At 37.3% G+C, this 19,304-nt stretch overlaps 1 protein-coding gene across 1 annotated transcript in view; it reads right to left on the bottom strand.

Moving 5' to 3' along the window:
• Positions 1-1,820: 1,820 nt before the first annotated feature.
• nudt14 (nudix (nucleoside diphosphate linked moiety X)-type motif 14) overlaps positions 1,821-19,304 on the bottom strand; it is a 30,031-nt gene continuing 12,547 nt past the window's right edge. Inside the window, exons 2-5 of the mRNA XM_059356206.1 lie at positions 17,141-17,184; positions 12,575-12,639; positions 11,273-11,570; positions 1,821-9,133 (exon numbers count right to left, since the gene is read on the bottom strand). Of these exons, the coding sequence (XP_059212189.1) occupies positions 8,884-9,133; positions 11,273-11,570; positions 12,575-12,639; positions 17,141-17,184 (657 nt within the window). The 3' untranslated portion in view covers positions 1,821-8,883. The remainder of the gene's footprint in view (positions 9,134-11,272; positions 11,571-12,574; positions 12,640-17,140; positions 17,185-19,304) is intronic.

Here is a 19,304-nt window from a genome sequence, read left to right as displayed (position 1 = left end):
ATCTTCGTTATCTGGCTTTACTTAATCTAGCAATCACAGCCACGATAATCGGTCACAACCTCACAACCCCAAGTTACCCAGGGTTTCCCAATCTACAAATACACTACCACTCACTTAGAAATGTCCTTATTTTTGAAAGAAAATCATTTTTTTAATATTAAAATAACATTTAATTGACGATGAATACAGTCCTTGACATTGTTAATGTGGTAAATGACTATAAAAGCTAGAAACGGCTGATTTTCTTATAAAATATCTATTATATATTGTCAGCAACCATCACTCCTGTGTTCCAGTGGCACATTGTGTTAATTTACGTTTATAGTGTTTAAAGGCTCATTGATCATTAAAACAGCTGAGCATTATGTTAGCACAGCTGAAAACTGTTCTGTGCTGATTTGAGAAGCAGTTAAATGATCCATCCTCAGGCTGGTTGAGTATCTAGAGGTACAGTTGGAGATTTGTACAGGTTAAAATTATTATTTCTACCCTTGTCAATGTCTTTACTATATTTTTGCTTCATTTTGTAACTCATTTCATGAATAAAACGGTTTGTTTTCATGGAAAACAACACAGATATTTTCTGGGCGAGCCCAAACTTTTGAGCGCTAGTATAAGCATCGTCTCATAAAAGGGGAGGAGTTTGCAGCATATGACCAATCGCAAACATGGACAAGTCTGCTATATATAAAGAATTTAAACACCTAATTCAGGCTAAAAGCAACACAGTTGCAGCTGATAAATGCACAAAGGACATCTTGCAAAATATCAGACTTTCTGTATTAACACATTTATAGGCTAATATATAGGGTTTATTGTAAAAAATAGTTAAAGGAGAGGATGCTGAACAGAAAAACATGTAAAAGGAAAACATCTTTAAAGCTTGACGCTCGAAACGTTACTGTGTGGTTGTAAAGACTAATTTTTAAGTGTAACAGGTAAGTTTGGATTCACTTAAGTCACTAAATACCACAGAAAAACTAAGTGATCATGGAAGCGACAGAGCAGCAACTCTTGTGTTCTGCAGTTAAAAAATTTGCTGATATTGTATGGAGACCTATCCTGGAGCCCTTGAAACTATAGTTAACCCCCCTAAAGTGTACCTTGTCTGACATATTTGACTCACTCAAGTGGACACTCACTTTTGACATTAAATTGTGCCTCTGTTTGTAATTTGTTTTGGTATGTTATGGTATGTGTCGAGATTTTTTTGTTTATTTATTAATCTATATTTTTATTTTATTTATTTATTATTATTATTATCGTGTGTTCTTGAAGAGTACCTATTGTGACATTTGATACATTTAAGTGGAGATTCAATTCTGATGCACTCAAGTGGACATTGGACTTTATATTGTGTTTACTCTGTTTTGACATGTCATAGTTTGTGTCTAGTTTTAATTTATTTGCCTTTTATTATTGTCTTTATTATTATTTGTGTATGTATGTTATTTCTTACTCTTCTTCTTACTGAAAAAAAAAAATTGCTGATTTTGTCAATGAAGTCTGGTGGCTTTGAAGAGAGCATAAAAAACAGCTTCACTTACCCCCCTGTAAACTTAACAGGGCTGTGTGTGACGGCAAGGTAAAGCAGTAAAAACACTTTGATTATAGAGCCACTTATATATATTATATTACACACCTATACTATCATATATTATATAAACTTAAACTGATTCATTTTGATTAATACTGCAACTATTCAGTATTAAAGCACTAACCTTGTTCTGTAGTGATTGGGACATTCTTCTAAAATAAAAAAAGGTAAAACAATAGAATGTAAGTAAATAATAACAGGATAAAAAAAGGTGACATTTCGGGCATCCAACCCATTTTATTTCAACGTAATGCAGTTTAATCCAACACAGTTAGTGCACATGCAAAGTATCATATTTAAATATATACTGTATGTTTGTACCAAGTGTCATGTTTTAAAAGTTTTAATATTTGAACATTTAGGTAATAAATTAACAAAACATTACTGAAAACACTGCCCACAATGATTATACACATTTTTTTATAAAGCAAAAAATACATGATAAATTCGTTAAAACTGCAATGTTCGTGTTTGTACTTTTTTTTTTCTTCCAGAAAATATTTTTTTAAAAACACAAATTCAGTGAAAGAAAGACACCAGAAAGAAAGAAAAGAAAAAAAAATCACAATTGGACAAATTTCTTTATGTCTTTACGATGAAAAAAATCATAATACTTCTTTCACTTAAAGGTATTATGTGTAGGATTTTCACTGAATATTACACTACCTAACAGAATAACATGTGCTACACTTTTTAGTCACAATAAACAGCTTAATAGCAGCAAATCTGATTATCTTCCCCCCTGTTTCTTCTGAATATTCAGCTACCGGTCTGCCAATAAAAGGAGCAAACGTGAGCGACTTCACCTAAAAAATCAAAAGTGCCTTTTTTCCAACAAACAAAAGAATATCGAGCTGATCACCAGAGGTAATGTTTGAACTGTCACATCCATGGTCCGAGTTATAATTTAACAGTAATTAGAGAATACTACACATAGCACCTTTAAAAACATGTTCATGATTGACTGCTGCTCAGCTCATGATCATTGAAAATACAGTAAGAAATTGTCAAACGGTGCACAAACCATTAACAGAAGAAAACAGAAGAAACGATCACAGTTGAAGAAGCAACTACAGCATAGCCATGGGGGTACAACTATAAAAGTCTGGTGCCGATGATTTAAGTATTCTGTCACCGAGGGTTGACATTTCTGACATGTTGCTGAGAATTTGATATGTCAGCGCCTTCGAAGCAAGCAAACGGACACTAAATATTTATGTGCCTGAGTGATGGAGGTAGAAATGTCCAATGCTGGGCTTAATGGTTCATATCCAGCAGAGGCAAGAATGAATAATACAACCATTTACTTACCTCATATATTAGTGTTTTATTCAATAGAAGTGGTTTATGGCTTACCAGCGGCACAGTCTGCAACCTCACTCCGGACTGTCAAAAGTGCATTTGCTTTTGTCGTAGAGGGGACGGTTCGGCTTGTCGCGGTGGGAGACTTAAAGGAATAATTCAATATTTTGGGGAAATATGCTTTTTCCCTTTCTTACTGAGAGTTAGATGACAAGATTGATAGCACTTTCATTGGCTTATTACTGATATACTGATCCATGAAAAGACCATGTGGCTGCAGGTTTTTGTTCAAACCAAACAGGAACAACTGATCAATCAACTGACAGCCCTTTTCGACCAACGGCAACCTAGTTCTGGTGCTGGGCTGGTACTGGTTCGCAAGTTGAACCAACTGTGAACTCAGAACCTGTTAGCTTTTTCACAGGCTAGAGAGTCTGGAAACGTCTCGGCTCGCTGCAAGCATAATAACAACACTAGCAGATGATTGTCTCTCTACAAATGTTGCTCCTGGCTTTGCGAGGCTAAACATTAGCATTCAAATATGACATGTACAACGCATTTGTGCTGCTCCTCTTGATCGATTCACATCGATTATGCTCTAATTAACACTGATTGTTAGATGATAATGTTCGACTTTGTTGTAAGCGAACGCTAACCCATATTGATCATACTGTAATTGAACAAATCGAAAAGTAATGATACATGTTTTAGTTGGTCTTGTTGGTCCTGATAATCCCGCCCCCAGCCCCTGGTGTAAGCGGTTCGTGGTTCTAGCCCAGCAAAGATTTAGCGCCGCTCTGGAACCAGTTTTCCAGGCCGAGAGTCGGTTCTTTCACAAAGAACTAGTTCGGGACTAGCATCGGCTCCAAACAAACCTGCAGCCACACCGAAAAAGGGCAGGAACTTTCAAAAATGACTTGGCAGGTGATAGGATCAGACACCACCATTGTCATTGTTGTTTTGAACGAACGGTCACCTCTGTGCCTCGTTACCCAACTAAACCACACCTAAAGTTTCCAGTAGCTCCTCACAAGACTCCTCACACATTGGGTCGGGACACAAACACGTTATTTAAAGATGGATTTTCTCGTGCTCGTAATCCCGCATTTATCATGTCATCTCTTAATTTCAGTGGAAGAACTAAAGTTCCCCCCCATTGTACATTGTACACGGGCTGCAGATTCTATTTTGTGGTGGTATCAATCTTCTCATCTAACTCTGGAACGAATAAGGGTATTTTCTAAAAGTCTTTTCCTTTAATTCCGCCAAGAAAACAGCTAGTTTAACCAAGCTTTTTCACGACTTCCACTCAATGTGTTGACTTTATTGTAATGGGAGTGCAGACTTTGGCTCAAATTTGAGCATTTCACGCAAAAGAACACAAGTTTCAAACTAATAAAAACATAGTCAGTCACATCTGAATAGCATATAAAACTAATAAAAAAAGTATAAAATAGACAGCAGATCCGATAACAGATCAGCTTGTGAGTTTTGACTCCACAGGTTGAACAAAAATACAATACAGGCCTCACATTAATCTAAATAACCTTCATATATTTAACTGCCTTTATAAAGAAGCTGGCTGCACCGGCTGAACCTGAAGTGCTGTCACGCTTTTGTCAACCGACTTCTCTGCAACAATCAAGCTCAAATCACAACATCTTTAGACGTTGGGACCTGATCCCTCCCGCTGGCAGCTGCTATCTATTTGTGTGGATTCTATGTTTGTCTTGTCATTCATAGAGGCTGCCGTTTGTCCTCAGAGATGTTCACTAAATGAACTTGACTTCCAGATAATAAATGGCCGGAAGGTGTGCAGGAATATGTTCCGGTGTTGGCTCGCTGGCTGATGTATCAAGCCAGGGAAAATGGCAAAGAAAAGCCTTTGTGTTTTTGCTCTAACTTTCCTCAAAAAGAAAAATAATCTGAGCCAAAAGAGAAATCACACTGCAATTATCCACATTTGACAGGCACATAAAGTTACAGACTGGCCTTCAAAGTTTAAATGGCTTTGTTTGTCCCATTTTACATCAAGCCAAATCAGAGAGAGTTTTTTTGTTTGTTTAAAATACACAGAGGATTATATTATTTTGGAATGATTATGGCTAACCCATTTTCAAACGTGGGCGACGATAATTTTCTAATGAGTAATTCCAAGACAAAACGTGATTAGCATCTTCATTATCTTTCATGACGGGTTCATCTCATACTAGACAAGACGACGGGAAACTGTAAGCACCATTGGGAATCTTTCAGTGTTGAGATCGTCTTGGACCTTATTCAGCGAAAAAAAGATCAAATGGAGGAAATAAAGGGGTTAAGGGATCTCATGAGGATAAGGTGCCAAATAAACAACTTTCTGAAAGCTTCAAAGATATCATGGTGGCTGGCTATCATGAAGTATAGTTAAGAAAATATTATCTAAAAGGCCTGTAAGGACCTGATCAGACAGAGAGCTTTTTAGCAGTCTGAGGCGGCTTTTTGTAATAGTTTTCTAAGAGAATGAAGCTTTTTACATTGCTGAGTACCTTGTGTTTTTAGGATCGCCCTGAGAACCTTGAGTTGAACAACACAATGTCATAAAAATGCATTTCTAATTTACAATCATTGCCTTTTTTGTCCCTAGAATAGTTTGTCAAATAAAAGCTTTCTTCAACTTCAAACTCAGAGCAGAGAAAAAGTGTCCAATCTACGGAAAAAAAGGGGTGGATTTATAAGAAAAAAGTGGCATAGATATAATCAGTGATATTCTTGCATCTGTTCATTGCAGTAGTTGTAGTTCCTGATGCAGAAAAGCTCTCACCTCATCCAAATTAGCACTGTGTTTTCTTCTGAATAGGCCCAATTCACAGCAATGTCTCTTCAAAATCCGGATACTTATGATAATATGGTGATTCTGGTTTAAACCACCAGTATTTCCTTATTGCTAAATCCGATTGCAAAGTATAATTTGATTAAGTCACTCACTCAGACATAGAACACAGCATGCCACATCCGTATTTTTATTTTTTTGATACTTGGCCCTAATACGCTGTTGTAGAAAGTCTCCAATGTCATTTACATTTTTATTAATAAAGAGGACAGGCAATTCAATGGTTGCTTTGCAAAGACTTACAATTAACATTTTTTTGTGTATGCTTTTACAACCTGCATAAAGCACTGTGTCTGATCAGGGTTACAGTAAGGGTTGGAAATTAGCACAAGCTAAATACTGGCTGGTGAATTTAAAAAAAGATAATTTCCAACCCTGGTTATGATGTTTATCCTTAACATAGCGCACACAAGTTGTCTGATGGTCATTTCATGGTTTTCCAAAGGTGATTTACACATTTTTCCAAACTTGTTAAAGTAGAAAATTTAGTTTGTATTTGAACCTGATTTAGTTTTGCACATCAGGTTTGGGTGTTAGAGAATATGATTCACTTTAGCAAAATGAGAGTCATCTTTCCTTTTCCAAAGAAAATCAACTAAATAAAAATATATTCAAGCAGTTCCAGCAAACTATACAATCCTACATCAAGGAATGATCTTCTATGGAGAATGGTTGGGGCGTAGGGGAAGATAAATATGGCTTAAGGGTTCTGCATATATTCCTACACAGTCCGGGTGGAAATATTTAACTCAGCGTGTGAAACATATTTAGTTTGGTCGTTTCAAAATCTCTTCACTTCGTTTGTGCAGATAGAAATGTGTTGAGAACTCAAGCGGCACCAGATGACTGAAATTGATGCTCAGTCCTCTTCTAAGAGAACTGCTGTGAGATTCAGTACATACATCTAATAAATCAATGACGAAAAAAATAACCAAAGACACAAGGTGTTATGGGTAAAAGACGACAAATGTTCACATTTGATTGTCAGCTGTCCCTCGGGCTCAAAAAGCCCCGAAGAACAAAATAAATCCTGGACTGATGCTCATATTGTTTTTTTTTTCATTTTCACACCAGAGTTCAGACAATTACATAGACAGTAAGTTGTTTTATGGTGAAGGGGTTTTGTTTAATAAAATAGGTTTATGATTTCACTTATGATTTCACCTCCAATGTGTTCAAAATTAACACTCTTACATACAGCACATTTCCTTTTTTTTCGTAGTCAAAAAAACGCAAAGTTCATTCCAGGCAGGTCTTTAAATAACCTTTAAATTTCACTCACTATATTTTGTCATACAACTTCCTTCTGCAGGTGCTCTCTCGATTTCTAACTAAAGTCATGTCTAAATATTGAGATGTGTCATTTTTAGGTGAGTGGAAATTTTCCAAAAGCAATACTGTCTTTGCTTCAGAACTTGCATATTTTTTGAAGGAAACTACGAGGTGGGGGAATTTCTTCCTTTTTACATATTGATTAATAAATGAAGTACCAGCCCTTGTTGAATAAAGAAAAAACCTAACATATAGTAAGAAGAGTAAGAACTTTGTTGCCTTTAAGCTGCAAGTGATTCTGATATATAATAATAATAATATCTAACATGCTGGTCATCATCACATTCAGAGATCCACCCTGAATATGACCAAAAGTTTGACTATTTGGACCTGAGATTTTGGCAAACTGCTGTTGAGATTTGTGAGATTAGGTTCGCGTGTTAATGAGAATAATACATCTGAGATTTACTACACAGAATGTCTGAAATGAATTATGAGCAGAGGCGATGTTTCAGATGTTTAACTACTTTTGAATATGCTCCTACGCCTGCTTTAATGTGTTCAAAATGTAACCTTTACATGTCTGGTTTAGTGAAGTCTCTAGAAATGACTTTGATTGTAATGAGAAGATAATTTTACCTTAATACAGAGTCTTCCCTACTGTATTTCCAGTCTGTCTTGATCTCAGAAAAGAAAATGCAACAGAGAGTAAAAATCAAAAATCAAACTATTCTCTGACATGTTGCAGGCAAAATATCAGTACTTCCTTGCAGGATTGTGCTTGAGAACACTTAAAACGGAGTTCAGGCCCTCTGTGCAGGGGTTCTATGCATTTTCTGTGATGTTTAACAATACCTGACTTACTTTTCCCATGTTTCTCGTAGAAAATAAGTCTGCTAATATGTCCACTGGTTTGACTTTATGAAGATTTTCTACCAGAGTTGATTGGAGTGATTGTTTATCCCGGGGTGCTGTGATAAGTATTGCTTAAAGGCTGTGGATCAGAGAAATTAATTGAGGCATGCTTGAACAAGTGGTGGTTAAAACACACCTGACACCTCAATCGTCACAAGGCCCCACCATTGACTAGCATAGTTTTTGCATTACTGGATCATGGATTAAAGGAACGCTCCACTGTTTTGTTTCTTTACCTTGTTTTTGTAGCTTTAATGGTTCAAGTAACGACCAGTACAAAAAGGAGCCACTGCTCATATGATGTGTGTTGTTATACTAGGTGCTAAATTCCTTTAGCAGGAGTAGAAATGTTTGCGTGAAATCCGATGCAAAAATTAGCATGCTAACATGTTAGCAACCAAGGCTAACCAGGGGCCACATGGCTAGTTAGCATTTTGCAATGAATGCTGGCTGTTGTAGGAATGCTTCAAACAAGTTGACTGTAACTCAGTCAATATCAGGTCCTTTTAAAACACGTTTCTGCTTCTATAAATGCAGCTAATGTTCACTAAAAGCAGTGGAGCATTCCTTTAATCGAGGGCAGGCAAATGAAATCAGTGATATGCAGCCATTTATATCAGATGGCACAGTAAATAAAATGATTAACAGGCTAGAAAAAAATATCAAGAAAAGAAAAAAAACGTGCCAGTGACAACCAGCTATGGCAAATTTGTTTTTAGGAAAAATATTAAGACCACATGGAACTCAAATAGGACAAACTTAGAGATACCTGTTGGCAACAAGACAAGGGGCCCACCTTTCATCATGTACCAATAAGCAAAAAGGCAATACAGGATGAAGAGCCATGAGGGGAGGTGTGGATGTGCTGGGCCAGTGTTTGACTTAATTTGGAATAAACGGTATAAAGAGGGTTTGTTAATACTAGTTACACATTGGTGGAGATCTTGTACTTGGGAGACATGTTATTATGGAACCAGATGAAACTAAAAATGACACCCATGGTCTTGGGTATACGCTCGTCGTAGGCAAACGTCATGGCCTCGTGCAGCGGGACTTTGACCACCTCGATAAGCTCCCCCTCCCGCGGCTCACCTCCGCCTGCGCTCACACAGTTGTCGTCAGACACCTCGGCGTAGAACATGGTCTGCTTGGCGCCCGTTACCCCTACGCCTGACCTGTGAGGGGAAAAAAATGTTCTGTTATGTACACGTTCTACAATTGTTCCTTAAAAACTCCCTCCAATCACAACTGCTGTGAAATTTAAGCTACTAGAAGAGAGTGGACACTACAAAGGATGATCGAAATATGATCCATGATCCACGACTATAGTCTCTTTGTACTCGTATGCCTGGATGGTTGGTGATGTGTTCTTTCTTGGACTCAAAACAAACAAAACCGGAAGGACATTTGCTTTTATTTCTACTAATGTTGTTATGCTGGTGTATTTACATGTCCACTCCAAATAAAGAAAAATTAAAATTGTTTTTTGTTTTTTTTAAAAGACCCCCTCCAGGTACCTTTTAGAATTTGTAAAAAAACTCTACTATGATTTATTTTAGATTTAACACAGATTCCCAAATAAAAAGTAAAGAAAAACTCTCAAAAGGGGCTGGAAACACATGTCTTCTTCCTTTGTCATTGAGAAATTCTGTATGTGGCATCACCTTACTATCCGTTTAGATCGAAGCAAATTTTGAAGACATTTTTTTTTTAATTTCGCATTAACGAAAATCAGAATTAGGGACATTTCCATCAATTGGTTAGGGTGAATAAACAAAGCGGCTTTGATCGGAAGATGTAATGTTTTGCTGTAGGCTAATCTTTCAGTAAACAGTAGAAGAAGTAGAGAAATAACAACACCAAAAAAGAGGTTGCTAATTGGACAACTTTGGCCACCAACAAGAGAAACTTGATTGAACTGGATTCAATTGGGCAACTTATAACTGTTCATGTCAGCTGGTCTTGACCGTCAGAGCGGAAACAGCTGACGTCAAAACGTATTCAGAGAAAGCATTTCCATCTCCTGTTTGGTGCATTAACTATTTTATCAAAAAAGACAAAAACCACCTCAAGCGAGCGTAAAACTTTTATTTGCACTTCCAAAATTTCATCGAATTTTGGTGTTTCCATCAAGCTTTTCTCATGCAAATCTTCAAAATGTGCAGAGTAACTAATTGATGGAAACAGGACGAATGTCTGTTTTCTCCGTTAACTGGCAGTGGCTAAAAAGAGTTTTAACTGTCTGTAACTGTTTTATTACTCTTAGTTGTTGTTGATGAAACCAACATCACACTGCTGTGCCCAAACTTGATAAGGAGATTTACAAAAACGCTATAAAGTTCTGTCTTTTAATGCTGGTAATAAGCAACAGACATGAACATCAGTATTCTCTGGTAACTTCTTTGCCATTTAAACCAAACTGACCTCAGGCTGCCTGCTATTATCATAGAAATTCACCACTCTATGCACTTCTGTCAAAAGCCCCCTCATAGGGGTCCTGAGGGTTAAGACGATACCCATCTATTTAATGGAAGCAGCCCACACAAAACAATGGCCATAGACAACACCAACAGAGCCGGAGGAGGTGTTCGAGTCAAATCAAAAGCACAGTCCTGAGAGCTGTCAGTCAGAGCTGTCCAGGTGGCTGCTGTTAAATGTGAGACTGTTCATCATGTCATGCCAAGATACAGTGAGCTAATAATATGTTGACACAGATGGATGCTTCTAACGATGCTTCGTGATAGCTCACTTATATAACCTCTACACTTGTAGTTTCTCTTCTTCATGCCACTTCCTCTAAAATTCACTAAGTGCAGGTCACATTTTTTAATCTTGACATGTTTCCAAAAAAGTTATTTTTTTATACTCTTTCTGGGTGTCAACCTTTGTTCACAGAGCTAAAAAAAAAAAAAAGTGGTAGAAACAGCACCAAAGAAACGCAAATAAAGCATGACGTAGCTTGTTTCGTGACTGAATCTGGGGTTTGCTTTCATTTTTGTCGAGCCGGGGAGGAGGTGTGTTTTTAAAGGCGTCTTTAATGATGCCTTGAATTTAATTTTAGAACAGCAAGTCAAACTAAGGAAACAAAGATGAAAATGTGGGTTATTTCTGAGTGAACATAGCTCAAGGAGGTTCAGAAATAATAAATGAAAATGAGACAAAATAGGACAACAGGATATTAATTGTTAAGGGAGAAGAAATCCAGTGGGACTGAAGCAGACATTAAAAAAAGACAATGAAAAGCTTCGTCTTAAAAGGTGTTTGTGTTGGGAATGGAGAGGCCATAAGTTAAAGGCCTCTATCAATCAGCTAACCTGTAAGAAGTAATCCTCTTCAGTTTAGCGGCAGGCACATCGTAGCCACACTCCTCCAGCACCTCCTGCCGGGCGATCTCCTCCAGAGACAGGTTGGGTTTGTCCACCAGCCCGGCGCAGAGCTCGTAGGTGACCCCCGCAGTCGCGGGGGGCTGAGAGGAGCTCTCCCCCTCTGAGGCCGACTGGCCCTCCTGAGACTCAGGAGCGGGGGCCGCCGCTTCGGAGGCGCCCTCCTCAGATTTTTCAGCAGACTGAGGCGGCGCCGTCTTGTTCCTTTCCCACTCACACATGTATACCGCTGGAGGTGGAAGAGACAGAGAATATTATTAAAACTTTTTTTTTTTTGCTTAGGAAAATTGTGATGTGATTTGTGATCGCTATTTTTAGAAATGCTACAAGGTAACATATGTACAATATATACATATTTTCTGCATATGTACTGTATATGACAGACTATATTTACTACTTTTTAATATATTTACATAGGCTGCTAAGTGCATGCAATGAAATTAAAGCATCTTATTAAAAAAATAACTGACAAATTGTTATAGCAGTTGCAGCCCCACAACTGTGAGCATTTACTGCTTTTTTTCCTTTACTAATATTGTAAATTAAATATTTTTGGGTTGCATATTGTTGGTCAAATGACAAAAGCTCATTTAAAGATGATGAAGCTTGAGATCTGAAAATGTTTATGGGCTTTTTTCCACTGTTTTGTGTCATTTTATAGACTATGACAAATCAATTAAATGAAAAGCTCACTGACAAATATAACAGAAAAACAATATTATATTCAGATATAATGATCGAGATATGAAATGAGTACAATATCAAGGTTTTCAGCAGCGTTTATAGTGGAGGCTAAACATTTATTGTGAAATACCAATAAGCCAACCAACACTCCCTGTTAAAAAAACAAATGTTATTCTAGGTTGTAGACAAACTCAGAGATTTCTTTCAGATAAAGGATTTTTTTCCCAACAGCAATACGAGAAAGGAGGAAAAAAGAATATCAATGCCCAGACTTCCTTGAATTTAGCACACTGTGGTGTGGGACAGTCCCTGGCGACTCCTAACAAAGGAGGTTAGGCTGCTTTGTAACGGGGCCTCTTGCGGTCTATTTATGAGTGTACATTGTTAGTGAGATCCAGTAGAATAAACAGGGATTGTAATGTACTGCTTTTTTAGTGAAAGTGCCCATAGGATATACAACAATCAAGATCTAGCTGGGTGACAAGACGTCATGAATTAAGTAAATTGTAGATTACAGTTAATCTCCAGTTTTGAGCGGTAAAAACGTACCTGGACGGAACTGCTTGACGAGGACAAAACAGTGTGAGCTGGTATTGAAGATCAGCACTGATACACTGCAGGAAAAGAGGGAAAAAAAGGTCAAGTTTACATAAAATAAGTCAACTTTTTCTGGCAGTAAATGTCTTTGCATGCATGATATATCAGTGGTCTGGTAATCTCTCCCATCATATAGGAGAATGTGGCTCCAGGACAACAGCCAGTTGGTCCAATTTTTTTTAAATCCACCAGTTATCAAAGAGGAAGGGAGAGGGGGTCAGGGGTTATTGGATTAGTATGAATGTCCCGGAACATCCAGCATTTCCGATGGGTTCACAAGTATTCCAGGAATTTGAAGAAACACAAAAATCACTCCGACAAACAGCAAGAACAAGCCCCTTAAACAAAAATGATAGTGAATTATTAGGATGAATGGACATGCTAATCACCAACTTGCATAGTTCCTACTTGCAAGTTATCTGCACAGCACTAGAGAATGGTTTGGCTGCACCCAGTATTATTCTGAGATAAGAGAAAAAATTATTGTGTTATTTGTATTTCTTTAAAACCAATGACAATCAATTCTAAAACTAGATAGCAGCGATAGTGGAAGGAAAGGAGAATTTCATCTGAAATAATCAGCCAATGGCAGGCTTATCCCAACGGTCTCCATCCAGTGATTCAGGCTTAACACTAACCAACTGATTTCTCATCCAATCAGAATCTTTCTATTGGAGAGTTGCTATTGGACAATAAGTAAAAGGCCAGTTATTGTCCAAAAGCTGCATGCATGGTTTTAAACATACTACATTGGGTTGAGGGGCATACATGGAGGCACTTGGGACCATTGGATGGGGGGCATGGCAGTGTTGATTGCAAGCTCAGAAAAATCCTGCTATTCATACAAGTACTCACGTTCAACGAAAAAAACATGGCAATATGCTATATATGCAATTAAAAAGGAAAACCCATCTCCAGCATGGATTCCTTTCATTTTGTAAAATCAATCTATAACAACATAGGTGTGATGTATGACGCATGTCAAAACACCAATGCCTGTTGTTTTTCATGCTAACCTATACTCCATCCACATCCTGTATCAAGATACACCACTATCCTATTTCCCAGCGACGCTTCACAATAGCAGCAACCATACCGACAGCAGCTGTCTGCGTGGCACTTCCGGTGCACTATGGAAATTAAAACTAAAACTCATTTTGTCAACAAATTCTATGCAGAACTACTGATTACAGTATGTGATGACTAAATTTAATTTTGAAACTAAAACCAAAATGAAAGTAAAAATGATACTGAAACTAAAATCCCTGCAAAACTAAAAAGTCTGAAACAAGAAGATGACAATATTACAGGCTTAAAGGATGATTTCCAAAAAGCAGGATGGAGAGATAAAATAAGAAGGAAGGTCAGAGTGATATGCTCCACCACTGTCACCCACTGAACTGTACACAGGTGGTTCACTGCTGTGCGTGTGTGTCAGTGTGTGAGCGTGACTGTCGCTGCCAGTGGAGACTTGAGTCCTGGGGTTGGTGTTGGGAAAGCGGATGTGTCTGAGGCGGCAGGAAGCCCTGCCCTGTCTTTCCCATGGTGAAAGGGAACCAGGACATTGCTATTACAACTCGTTCCTAGCTGCAGCGCCTGGGTTGATGCTGATTTAATATCCGTTTGCAATACAGATATTTAGAGTCCAATGTCTATTATCAACAAAAGGAGTGTCAGCTGACCTGAGCGCCAAGCATTTTAAAGCTAAAATGATCATGAGCCCAGAGACTCGTCCTCAAACCCTTCAGCAGGTATATACCCAACCAACATCTGAGAAAGAAAAAACCAGTACTGATATATGTGACAGCCTACAGCTGTAAAATAGAGTCGTGTGGGAGGATATCGCCACTGTAGAGAACAAGTATGGATGAGATAATGTGGTAGATTTGGGCTTAAAGTGGGACACACAGGCCTGAGGCATGGAAGCTGTCCCCTGAGGCTGGCCTGGGTCGTGTAGAGCTGTTCCACACCATTACTGCTGTTCCACAGTTTCCCGCAGAAGAAAAATGCTCTAATGGTTAAACCAAGAAGCAGGCTAAACGGACACTCAGGACTTTTCATGCACCGTTAAGCTTTCTCTGCGGGGCTTCTAGCTGGACAGCGGGAAAACTGGGTTATGGCAGACATATGAGAAGCAAGTCTAAGGTGACGAGCAGATGCGATGCAGAGCTTATGGTATCAAGACACTATCACAAGGTCTTTTTCATACAAGGAAAAATCTGGGTTACGAGCTAAATAATCAATTTTCTAGGGCTAGAACTGTGGCAATGGCGGCAACAACTGTGACCAACAACTCTAGAGACAAATGTTCTTTTATTTCTTTAAACGTTTGCTAATTAAGACTTACTCGTACAGTACATTTACACCCATTTAACGACTCAACTGCTTATTTCTTCTTTATCTCCAAATCACCAATGGTGCATCCACCATGTTTCTGTTGGTCAGCCAAACGCTTGAGGAGCTTCCTCAATCTTATAACATGACGATAATCTTCAAGAGCTTCTTGAAATTGGCCCAACAGTCCAAAACATACCAAAAAATATTTGAAAAAAAAAACCAGACCAACGGTTATTTTGATCCCCTCATTTGATTGGATTAAAGGTCCAACTGTTGGGACCAGAAAGTAAGTTAAAGGCGTGGAAGCAATCATTTCTTGCACTGACTGAAAACACTGGCTGTCATTAAAGTAACTTCCAGTAATAAATAAGCAGTAGTATGCAAACACTCCCATAAACATGTAGGTGTCAAAATAACAAAGCACTGGGAGCTTGTTCATCCAGCCTGTATGTGTTTTTGTAGATCTGGAGACAGCTTATGGCCTTCCCTCACTGGACGTTTTCAACGCTTTGCATTCATGGCAGTTAGTGAGGTAATATTTGGTGGTTGGAGACGTCAATATTGTATCTCCCAATGATGCAGTTCTGTTGGCTTCATTAGGTGGAAAACATTGGATTTAAGAAACTAATCTTGATTTAGACATTCACTTAATTGGATATTTTAAAGTTTGTTAACCACATATCTGTCTTTCACATTCTCTGACTAGTGTCCTGCTGAGAAGAAAATGTTATGCACACTTAAACAAAAATGCAAAACAACCCTGGATCCTTTCAATACACGACGAAGGGGGAATAACACTTAAGCAGAATTTGCACCCTGGGGAAAGCTGGATGTTCCCATGGGCTACTTTCTTTAGGAAGTACAGGTTTGAGGTTTACTGCTTTTGTCTCAGTGGGACTATTTTTCACAGGGACCTCTCTTTGGGGTCAGGAGTGGAGGAAAGAGGGCTTAAATGACCTGAGACTTACCTCAGGGCATTATGGTACACTGGGCAGAACGGTGAGTAGGGACCGGGGTTTTGACACAAATGTGTGATATTTCTCTTACAGTGCCCCCTGTGAAGCTCAAGACATTTATAGCTTTTGCCAAGTAGAATAACAGGGCGCCAGTTTCAGAAAAACAAGGTCTGTTTTGGTTCGACTGTTCTCCCAGTATTTGGCATTTTTTAGAGATGCTCGTGAATAAATGTACACAAATACCATGAGTGAAAGGTGCCAATTATGGCTACTAGTGGAAGGGCACAAGCCAAGAAAACAAGCAGAAACTCACACAAATTATGTATTTTACTTTATATACAACTAGAACTGCAAATGATTAGTTGACTTATTGAGTGTTTTGATAATTGACTAGTCATTTCCATGAAAAAATGGCAAGAAATGCTATTTTCTGACTCAAATATGGACACTTCCCTCGTTTCTCTATTTTATATCTCATTAAAATGAGTAACTTTGGGTTTTGGACTGAGAAAACAAGACATTTAAAGACATTACCTTTTCACTATTTTTTGACATTTTATTGACCACAGGATTAATCAAGAAAATAATGGGCAGATCCGTCGATTTGATAACTAAAGTAATCCTTAATCCACCCCCTAAATACAACTTTATCATTTCATTTACAAGCTCAAAAGTCCATGAAAAAGTTAAAGAATTCAGCATGTTTTGAGTCTATTTCTATCGGTTTATTTAGAGAGACACCACTTCTCTTGAAAATTGGAAACGGCTGAATTGGATAAATATCCTGCAAGTAAAATGATGGATGGTATGGGTCAAGATTGGTGCAACTCAAGCTCCTTTGCTCTCAGATCACCAAATTCATCCTTGTTTGCTGATCCCTAAGAGAGAGATCAGATTCAAATACTTTATAAGCTCTCCAGATTGCAAAATGTCTGCTGACATGGACATGAAGCATCTTTTTTTTTTTTTTTTTTACATTTCAAAGCTATCTCATTGGCAGAAATCCATTAGAGGTGAAGTCTTGTCCATGCAAACCAAACGTCACTCAGTTTTAGGCCTATTCTATATCACTTTTTCTAGCCCAGACTGAGTGAGCTGGTTTTATTTGTGAGAATGGTTTGACAGCTCACCAGCAAGCTGTGCCCTCTTTTCATACATGTGTGTTTGTTTATGACAGCATAGACTGCCTCCATCAAACAACAGAGAATAAATGTTTTTTTTTTACCTATCATGGGTTCGCATGAAGTCCCAGGATTTCTTTGTGCCATTCTGTGAAGGAAAAAGACAAAATAAACAACATTACTTAATAGAATAAAAATGAAAAACCAAGACTAATTTAATCATCAAACACTCTGGTTTGACAAGTGAGTTACAATCAGTGAGCACACAGTGTACTTCAACTTCAAACTCCCTTTGGTGTATGTGACTTGTGTGCCAGGATGTCAAATCACCGCTGATTTATTCAATATGATTTACTGTCGAGGCAATCAGCTGCCCGATAACTGATGCTTGCTTGGGCATGTTGAAGTAATATCACAATCCACACCCAACAAAAACATCTGCAGATGCAAATCAAAGGCACTGGGCCCGCACCAAATACAACAATATTCAACTTTATCAACTGTAGTTCAGCAAAAAGTCATAATAATTTATTAAAATTTTAAACAGTAGCCAAAACTTTGCTTAAGATCTAGCATTGTACTGTAAATGGGTCAATGACGTATAAGGATTTTCAACAGGCCAAATTTAAAACACAAAAAAATAGCATATCAATTGCAATTGTTCAAACATTCTGAATGTTGTGCACACAGAAATTAAAATAAAAAATGAAATGAAGCGTTTTTAGTGTTTTTTTCACCTATATGAATCGGCCATGGCCTTAAAAAACGTCATGTGGTGTGACCGCGATTTATCTTAAAATTAGTTATTTTCCATAATGTGCTTAACTTTTTTTTTACAAGTTCTCAGTAATTTAAAGTGTTAAGAAACAAGTATTTAAATTTCTTTTGATATTTTGTCAATAATGATTTCATATTTTTGTTCCATAATGTTACAATCCCGTTCTTCATTGTGCTGACACAACTATATTTCTTCTAAATTTCATTACACTGATTTAAAAAAATAAAATCTACCAGTCACCTAAGTATACTGTATCAGTGATTAATATTCCAGCTACAGAAACTAGATATTAAATTTTGAATTCAATACAGTTACTGCTTTTATTGGTCGCACCACATGATGAGTGGTCGCACCAAATGACATGAAGATATTATATAATAAATATAGGTCAATAAACAGGTCAATAAACAATACTTTTAATACAAAACATAGAATTACATCCAATAATAATGAAATTACAATAATAACAATACAAATAAAACAATTTAATTACATTTTCAGAAACATGAAAAATCTCAAACATAAACGCACTTTGTTTTGAACAAACATTTCATACTTTACAATAAAGATCTGAATGTGCACCACACTGCTTTGGTGTCCTGAAATGTTTTTTTAATAACATTTTTAAAAGTAAAACAATCTCAAACACAAGTGCACAAAAATTGGATGTGTTTTAAACAAAGACTTCATAACCATTTTAATTTTTTTTATAAATCCATCAAACATACAGTAACTGCAGTAACTTGACAAACTAATTAATCAATTATGTTTATCATACTGTTTTCATCAGAACCTTGTATTATAGTAAACCATGTAATCATTCACAAAGCCACAAATGTGTGCTTCTATTAAAACAGTTTGTGATGATGCATAATGATTTCATCACACTTGAAAATCATAACATTACTTCTGGGTATTTTAATGCATATGTCAAAGTGGGGGATATATTGTTAACTGCAGGCAGTTTTTAGCCCCAGGCATTCATTCCTTTCTCTGTAAGCACAAGATGCAGCCCTCCATTTCTCTCTTTGTTTAGTTTTCTCTCTCTCTGTGGCAGATCATCTGACTTTACATGTAGAATCTTTCCCTGTTGTTTTCTTCTCTGATAGCTTTCTTTTCTTCTAGCAAGGTACTCCTGTCTTGCCACTGGGTCAGTTTTTGTTTTACTTGACAGTGGCATCTGGTAATAGATTAAAACAGTAAATAAATGACAAATGACTAATGAAAACATAATTACCACAGTGAAATTGCATGCTCCATCTTTTTTTACATTTTTCTCATGATATTGTACAAAAAACTAAATGTTAAATTTCATTTCTGAAATACTGAGAAAACAATACTCAAATTGTACAAAAAACTGTTAGTCTTAAATTAAATATAAAAGCACAATAACTGCCTATCTAGGACATATATCTATTATCAGAAACACTCTACAATGGTCGCACCACATGATACCTGGTCGCACCAAATGATATTTTCATGTTCAGTCA

The sequence above is a fragment of the Centropristis striata genome, chromosome 18 (assembly GCF_030273125.1).
Source record: "Centropristis striata isolate RG_2023a ecotype Rhode Island chromosome 18, C.striata_1.0, whole genome shotgun sequence".
In the NCBI taxonomy this organism is placed as follows: domain Eukaryota; kingdom Metazoa; phylum Chordata; class Actinopteri; order Perciformes; family Serranidae; genus Centropristis; species Centropristis striata.
The sequence above is the reverse complement of the archived record's forward strand: the minus strand, read 5'-3'. Positions and strand labels throughout refer to the sequence as shown.